At 32.2% G+C, this 7897-nt stretch overlaps 1 protein-coding gene across 1 annotated transcript; it reads right to left on the bottom strand.

Annotated features, from left to right (window-relative positions):
• Nucleotides 1-3632: 3632 nt before the first annotated feature.
• LOC115992239 (GDSL esterase/lipase 1-like) lies at nt 3633-7216 on the bottom strand. The gene is made up of 5 exons (XM_031116335.1): nt 6940-7216; nt 6729-6850; nt 5930-6160; nt 5571-5826; nt 3633-3881 (listed from the first exon to the last, which is right to left on the bottom strand). Exons 1-5 carry the CDS (start codon nt 7199-7201, stop codon nt 3646-3648), a joined length of 1107 nt encoding a protein of 368 aa, XP_030972195.1. The 5' UTR covers nt 7202-7216; the 3' UTR covers nt 3633-3645.
• Nucleotides 7217-7897: the final 681 nt, after the last annotated feature.

Genomic DNA, 7897 nt, shown 5'->3' with positions numbered 1-7897 from the left:
ATTTTTAATTTTATATTTATTTGACAAGTATTTTTTATTTTTTTCAATTCCTTATTTATTTGACAAAAACTAATCAAATTTCAACCATTCTTTTTAATATCCAATACGTAGCTTGTATTTAGACTCACATTAGGAATTGTTTTTCTTAGAGTGGCGTGCAAGTCTTTGACATTCTTCCAAAGCATGTTTGTATGCAACACAAATTCCTTCACAATAAAGGATGTGTGACCGACTTACTCTCCTAAAAATCAAATACAATTAAAATAACTAGACTAAGCTCAACCCATACATCTATATAAGAAGCAATGACTCTCATAGAAAAATTAAACAACATTGAAGTTGAAGTTATAGTTTCAACTTTCATGCCATGGGAAACCCTTTGTGGAAACATCAACAAGACATACAGAAGAAAAAACACACCATGACCAAGTATAGGAAAGTCATCCAGTCTTTGCATGCTAAATATGCTTAGAGAACATGCAATCAAACCAGAAATTCAACTACAATAACAACTGTGTGCACCCTTTTTATGATACCAAATACATCGAAATTCAGTTTGACAACAAGGTGCCAAACATTGAATGTCTTATATTATTTTGAATGCATGAATTGCATGTTTAAATAAGAATTAATAAACATAACTTAATATCATATATATTCTATATCTATATTTGCTACCCCACTTTGAAGGCTTCACAACATCATTATTTTGTTCATTTGATTTTTAAACCGAATTTTACCACTACAAATGTGTTTCTCTTATATTTCAGTTGTGTACTTTGGTCCACTTTGGTCATATTCAGTCCATTCTATCAACTTCAGTCTATTCAGTCTAAGTTGGTCCTATTCAGTCCACTTTGGTTCTATTTGGTCCATTCTATCCATTTTGGTCGCGTTCATTGCATTCGGTCTTATTTACTATTAATTCCACTCTAATATCAACCAAAGGGGTCTAAAGGTACTTTGTAATTGGTATCAAAACAAGGTTAACTTAGTTTAAGATTTATTTCTTGAGTGTGTGACCTTTGACTCCATTAATCTTTCCTTGACAACATGGGCGGCGCTAGCCATGTTCCAGGGGGTTCAAATGAACCCCCTGACTTGGCAAGAAAGAATATACAAAATATAGAATATAAAATATTTTTTTTTTGACCCTCTAAAATAAAAATTGGAACACTTGGACCCTAAATTTTTTTAATCACAACTAAAATAACCTTAAATATAATCCTCTTACTAATATTTTGGCATTTTTAAATAATAAAAAAAAGTCCAACAACAAGCTAATTTAATCTAAAACCTTGAAAATAAAAATTAGTTACTGAATTTGAAGTGCTTTTTTTTTTTTTTTTTTTTTTTTTTATTTGTTGAGTAGGGATTAGGGGCGTGGAACAGGCCAAGAGTGATTGAATGAAGATAAGAGCAAATGTTAACACAACAAAAATTTTCTTAGCATCTATTTGGGAACAGTTTATCTAATTTTTTGCTTAAAGTATAAAATAAGTAGGAAATCACACGAGACTTGCAAATAGTAGGAAAAAAAGTTGAAGTAATAAGTTGGCATATAATCAAGACCCAAACACACAATACAGTTACAAAGAACAATAGTTGTCAAAATTGAGTTGAATTGTTAAATACAAGAATTGTAAAGAGTTAAAACAAACTAATAGATAGAAGTGTTTTGAGCAATGATAATTAACGTTCATTAGCAATAATGATTAAAAATTTTATTGTATTTGAAAACTATGGATGATTTTCAAGATTTCATCTAAGCAATAATAATTACTATGTTCATTATATTATGAAGCTAATATGCCAAATGAACTAATAGTTTTATATTTATTTTCTTGCTAGTAATATGGAGAAATTTGTAATAAAGAAATATTGTAGACCACGATATTCATTTTCTATCTAAGATTTATCTTCTTATTGATCCCCTTAGAAAAAAATCCTGGAGCTGCCACTACTTGACAATCTTGTTGCTCTTCAATGGCTGCAATAATGCCTACTGAACAATGTGCATGAGAGCTTTCCTCAAATCCATTGATGATAAATTTTGGCTCTTTGTCAACAAAGGCTAAACTGGTACTACTCCTAGTGATCAGTGGTCCACTGAGTAACTAATTGCAACTAACATAAATAGCAAAGGTCTTAATACAATATTCATTGCTATCTCTCAAGAAGAGATTAGGAGAACCTCTAGTGTAGAGAGGGCGAATAAAGCTTGGAACATACTAGATACAACACATGAAGGTGCTAAAACAGTCAAAAACTCAAAACATCAGATGTCATTGAGAATTCTAGGTTTGAAGAGCTTAGAATGGACAAGGATGAAACTTTCAACGAATTCTATGCAAACTAAATGATATTGAGAATTCAAGTTTCAACTTAGGAGATAAAATCGTTGAACCTAAGATTGCAGGTAAGATTATGAGATCCTTAAACAAGAGGTTTAGTCCTCAAGTAATGACCATAGAAGTGAGGGACAAAATGGGCTTTTGTCCTTTTCCACAAAACTAATTAGCCTTTTTCCATTCTTCCCAAACTAAATAGGGAAATGCCCCTCTTTTGAAACTCGACTTTCTCAAAATCGAGTTAAAAAAAAAAAAAAATTCTAAAGCCCTATAGTGACGTTTTTAAGGACCTATAGTGACGTTTGAAGAACCTATAATGACGTTTTATAACTTGATATTCACAAAATCGAGTTATAGGCAATAAAATTGCCTATAACTCGATTTTATGGATATCAAGTTACGAAATGCCACTATAGGTCCTTAAAAACGTCACTATAGGGTTTAACTCGATTTTGAAAAAGTCGAGTTTCAAAAGAGGGGCATTTCCCTATTTAGTTTGGGAAGAAGGGCAAAAGACTAATTAGTTTTGTGGAAAAGGGCAGAAGCCCATTTTGTCCTAGAAGTGAGTAAGGACTTAAATTCTATAAAGGTTGAGGAATTATTACAAACATATGAGCTTACCAACCTCAGACAAGTAAAACAAGTCGATGGCCTTAAAAATTGTCAAAGAAGAGGATATTGATTCCTCTAGGGATGATCGTATGAGCAACAAATAACCTTCCTTGCTAAACAATTTAGGAGATTTAAGAAGAAGTCTAGGAATAGAGGCAAGAGAAAACTTCTAAAAAAATTGAACCTTCTAAGAATGAATCAAAATAAAAGGTAAATGCTAAAAAGGATAAGAATGTTCAATCTTTTGTTTCATGATATCAGGAGTTCCACTCCATAATAGCTTAGCAAATTATTGATACACATATTAGCTCAGCAAGTCCACTTAAAGAAAACAGAATTACCGAGTAATGGGAATATGGATACCCACATTTTGAGAAGGATATCCACATAACCTAAAAATAAGGTTTAGTGAGAATCTCTATGCCCTTAAGTATAAGGATTCCTTTGAGTTATTTACAACAAAATATGGGAATATTTTTAAATCCTAAGTGGAATATTCCTAGAATCCAAAAAGACTATCCTGAAACTTGTAAGTGGAGTATGATCATACAACTTGAAATATTGAATATATTTATTACTTTGGTATAAAAATACAATTCTGATTTAGATTTTAATGATAATATAACATGATTCACCTTTTTTTTTTTTATAAAAAAAAAAAAAAAAATCGAATTTACATTCATTAGTTTTCAAACAATGCTTTGAGATTGTAAGGTCCTGTGATATTAGGAGTTCCATTCCAGATTAGCTCGGCAAATTGTTGGTTGGCCTTTTCAGAGGGATGAATGGAGTCAAAGAACACATATTCACTAACATTATGACATAATTTGTATTCTTTGACAGATCTCTTCTCTCCACAACTAAAAATTCCTCTATATGGACCGGTTCCACAACATGCAATCTTGCTTATCTTGAAACCTTCAGAAAAAAAAGAAAATAATAAAACAGAGATACTTTTAGTTTATAGAACATAAATGCCAAACTATAAGAGCACTCATATTAGTGTGTGTATAATAAAAAAAGATGTGAAATTTACACAATTTTGTTCAAAAACTCCCACATTAGTTCTTCCATAACACTATTGATTTACATTTTTGCTACAACAACCGTGCAAATATGCATGGCTACTGTAGCTTTGTATCGGAATATTTTATCAATTCCTCATTTCATCTCTCTCCCTCTTTGTTTTGTTCTTTGCTTTACTATCTCTCTCACATAAACGCAGCCTCCACCATCACCACAACTCACAACCCATTACAAAATTTGATCTTAACAAAATTAGATCTACCCATCAACCAGAAAACCCAAATCATCAAATCCAATGGCAGCTCAAACCCATCAACCCAAACCTAAAATCAAATCCAATTGGTAGCCCAAAAAACCATATAATGGAAGAAGCAGCAGCGGTAGAAGAAAGAATAAGGAGAATAAGAAGTAGCAACGGTGGAAGAAGAGGAAGAAGAAGAAGCAGCAGCAGCGGTGTAAGAACAAGAAGAAGCATGGGTAGATGAAGAGGAAGAAGCGACAGAAGAGGAAGAAGCAACAGCGACATGTGTTTGGGAAGAAGTGGTGGCAGATGTTTGGGAAGAAGAAGAAGAAGCTGTAACAATGGATCTGGGTTTGGGACGAGAGAGATCTGATGGAGGTGAGAGGTGAGACCTTCATTTGGTTGGAGCAGTGGAAACGTGAAGAGATAGAAAATATTATGATTTTCCTCTTTTTTGTTGGTTGGGAATGAAAAAATAGAAGTATAGAAAAAAAAGAATTTATATAAAAAATTGACGTTCAAAAAGTGATTAGCTAAAAAAAACAAAAAAAATCAGCCAAATTTATTATAAAATAAAAATTATGTCTAGTTTATAAAAAAGAAAAAGAAAAAAAGAAGACAAACAAAAGAAAGTACCACGCCACAACGGCACAACCCAGGAAAAAAAAAAAGAAACAAAAAGAAAAAAAGAAAAAAGAAGGCAACATCACAGGAAAGTAAAAAAAAAAAAAAAAATAGGGTGACATCCATGTGCATTGCCCAGGTAAAGTAAAAGCTAAGAAAAAAAGTAAAAGAAAAAGAAAGGGGCAACTAGATGGCAATTTCGTCATTTACTCTCAAATTATCCTTACCTAGTTTTCTCCCCATTTTGAGGAGAAATTGTTTTGGTGGATATGGGGGAAAACACTCGAGTCCTACCATTTTTTCTCTCCCAAACACACCCAAAGAGTGGAGAGAGAGAAACGAGCTATATAAATGAAAATAATAATAATAAATGATTATTTAAATAAAATATGGTGTATAATAGATAGTTTGATGTTGGTGTTTTTGCAAAGTGATTGTGCAAAATAGAAAAAGTAAGCTCTTATGCTAAAATAAACAAGAAGGAAATTTGTGGGTTCCAATGATAGTTGTATAAGAAATCTGGGGTTCAATTCCTGCTTACACCAAAAATTTATTGGTGTCTCGATCTGATAATAAAGAGTTATCATTAGGAGCGGACGTCATAGGTTAAAACTCCCTAAAAAAAAATAATAATAAGAAGGAAATTTTAGCTAGACTAATGCTAATGCTCCAACAATAATAAAATATATTATGCACTATAAAAATTATTGACATACCATATTCCGAAGGGTTTTTTATTCTTTCACTTAGAGAAGTGTAGGTATCCGCTATTGAATATTTGAATCCATCGAGCTGATTTTCTAGCTCCTGCAAGGATTTAGAAAGTGCTTCATTGTGCAATTTTGCTAGTGTTGAAAGTTCCTCAACGCATGCACCTGTGTTATTCGGACTTAGTGCTCTTGCAATTGGCAAACAACCCAACGGTGCCAAGTTTGGAATCGCAATTTTCCTTCCACCTTTCTTATATATTCCCTAGCACATCAAGATATGGTTTTTAATATAACAAATTTTTGCCAATATAAATAACAAGAATTAAATAGAATGACAATTTATTTTGAATATTGAATGTTATTACTTTTATCACACTTGTTAAGTTGCCGATCACTATATCTATGTATTCTTCCGGAGAGTAGGTTTGAAGAGCACTTGAATTTGAGGTGGAAAGGGCAAAATAATCATTGCTGCCAATGCTAATTAAGTAAACCGCTCTCGCCAATAATGTCTTGGCTTCTTCATGTCCTAGCCTTGTCCTCAACAGCTTCGCCAATTTCTTATAATAATGTAGTTGAGTTTTTAGGTCAATCACCTGCCCCAAATTAAAAGAAAAGGAGATTAGGAATATATGGCATACTCAGGCATTTGAAATTTAGGTAATATGTTATTGCAAGCACACTATTTCAACATGAGTTATTGCTAGAGGTGCAGTCTCCATCCAACACACGAGCATTGGACAAGAGCCAACATGTTACCATTTTAAGATATGTATCATGTCATAGTCACCTAAAATTTACCAAAGTACTAGAGGGAAGCCAAAAACCTCTAGTTCACTACCATATGATTTGCATACCTCACTATCAATCAATCAGATAATTTAGATAAAGCTCTATTGGCAATGCAAATTTCAAGCCTATCTATCATTTATATATTTATTTCTTTATTCAGCACGACATGATCAATTTTGCTAAACATTTAATTAAGCTTCCAAATATCTTCTAAAAAGAAAAGCTGCCTAATTAATACTGATAGTCATTGGACAAAATGAGATCTCTCCTTGTCCTACTAATAAATCTTGGAGAGTGATATTTCAATATTGTCAGTATTGTACATGTGAGTATAAATAATATATATACACACTTGATGTAAAAGATACATACTAATCCTTGGTTAGTTTCGACAAGAGCCCCGGCTCCCGCAGAAGCAAAGTTTGTCCCGTCAGTATACTGATGATAACCGGGATATAGATGTGGCGTAATGAATGGCAACTTTGCAAACTCAGCTGTAATAAAATTTCAACAATCAATGTGCTAACAATTCAAATTCTTAAAAAGAAGAAGAAGAAAGAAGGTAAGATCAATAGCATTTTACCAATAAAATCTGGGATTAGACGTCCATTAGAATATCTTCCTGTGGGGTAGTTGAAGAAGGTCTCCCCATACGGTCCATAATTTGCTAGGTTATCAGTGGTGGTGTTGATATAGTCATTGTTTCCAGCATCGAATAATGAATCCCCTAAGATGAATAGGGCAACATGTTGTTTTGGCAGACATATGCGACCAAGACTATGGGTTGGGATAAGAAAGATTGCAAACAAAACCAAAAAATAGAAATGGAAGCTAAAGCTCACCATGTTATAAACCTCGTTCACTTTTGTTCTCATTAGTTAGTTGCACTTGCCATTTATAGAGAACTTTGTTTATTACTTGGTCAAAAAGAAAAAGAAAAAGAAAAAGAAAAAAACAGAATGCTTTGTTTATCGTAACTTTTAAGTAGTAAGAATTGATAGTTGTCGGTGGCATGTTGTTTGTTGACGTGGGTGGCTTAAATTGCCACTAAAGCCACAAGCCCACTAATTTGTATGTCGGTCAAGCAGGAGCAGAACCAGTATTCGAACCTGGAGGACAAAGCTCAAAACAAATTTATTTATTTATTTTATATGAAAATAAAAATTAACATCTATTTCATATTTAACAAAATATTATATATAAAATAAGAGTTTCTTAAACATTTGATACTATAAAAATGTCGACAATCTTTTACAATTAGCTATGACTTCAGAATTATTTAGAGTTTTTCTTTTAAAAAAATTTAATATTGTAGTGGACTTACTCATGATCTACAAATCGAAAAAAAAAAAAAAAAACAAAGTTTCATTATTTCCATATTTCGTAGTTCTATACACCAACTAAGAAAAAGGGACTTCTCAACAAAAAAATAAATCTAAAACCAAAATAATCACAAACAGACAAGCACTAGTTTATATATGTTACCAATATTAGTCACATCACACAAAATAACAAAGGCAAAATTCACTAATTCATATATT

Source organism: Quercus lobata, chromosome 5 (assembly GCF_001633185.2).
Source record: "Quercus lobata isolate SW786 chromosome 5, ValleyOak3.0 Primary Assembly, whole genome shotgun sequence".
NCBI lineage: Eukaryota > Viridiplantae > Streptophyta > Magnoliopsida > Fagales > Fagaceae > Quercus > Quercus lobata.
This window is presented reverse-complemented; position numbering and strand designations above follow the sequence as displayed.

What these genes read in the sequence shown, in the direction of transcription:
- LOC115992239 (XM_031116335.1), bottom strand. Translation starts at nt 7,201, where the DNA reads ATGGTGAGCTTTAGCTTCCATTTCTATTTTTTGGTTTTGTTTGCAATC. An exon ending in TCTAATCCCAGATTTTATTG is followed by an intron (nt 6,851 to 6,939) that starts GTAAAATGCTAT and finishes ATTTTATTACAG; the next exon opens with CTGAGTTTGCAAAGTTGCCA. An exon ending in AAAAAACCCTTCGGAATATG is followed by an intron (nt 3,882 to 5,570) that starts GTATGTCAATAA and finishes TTTTTTCTGAAG; the next exon opens with GTTTCAAGATAAGCAAGATT.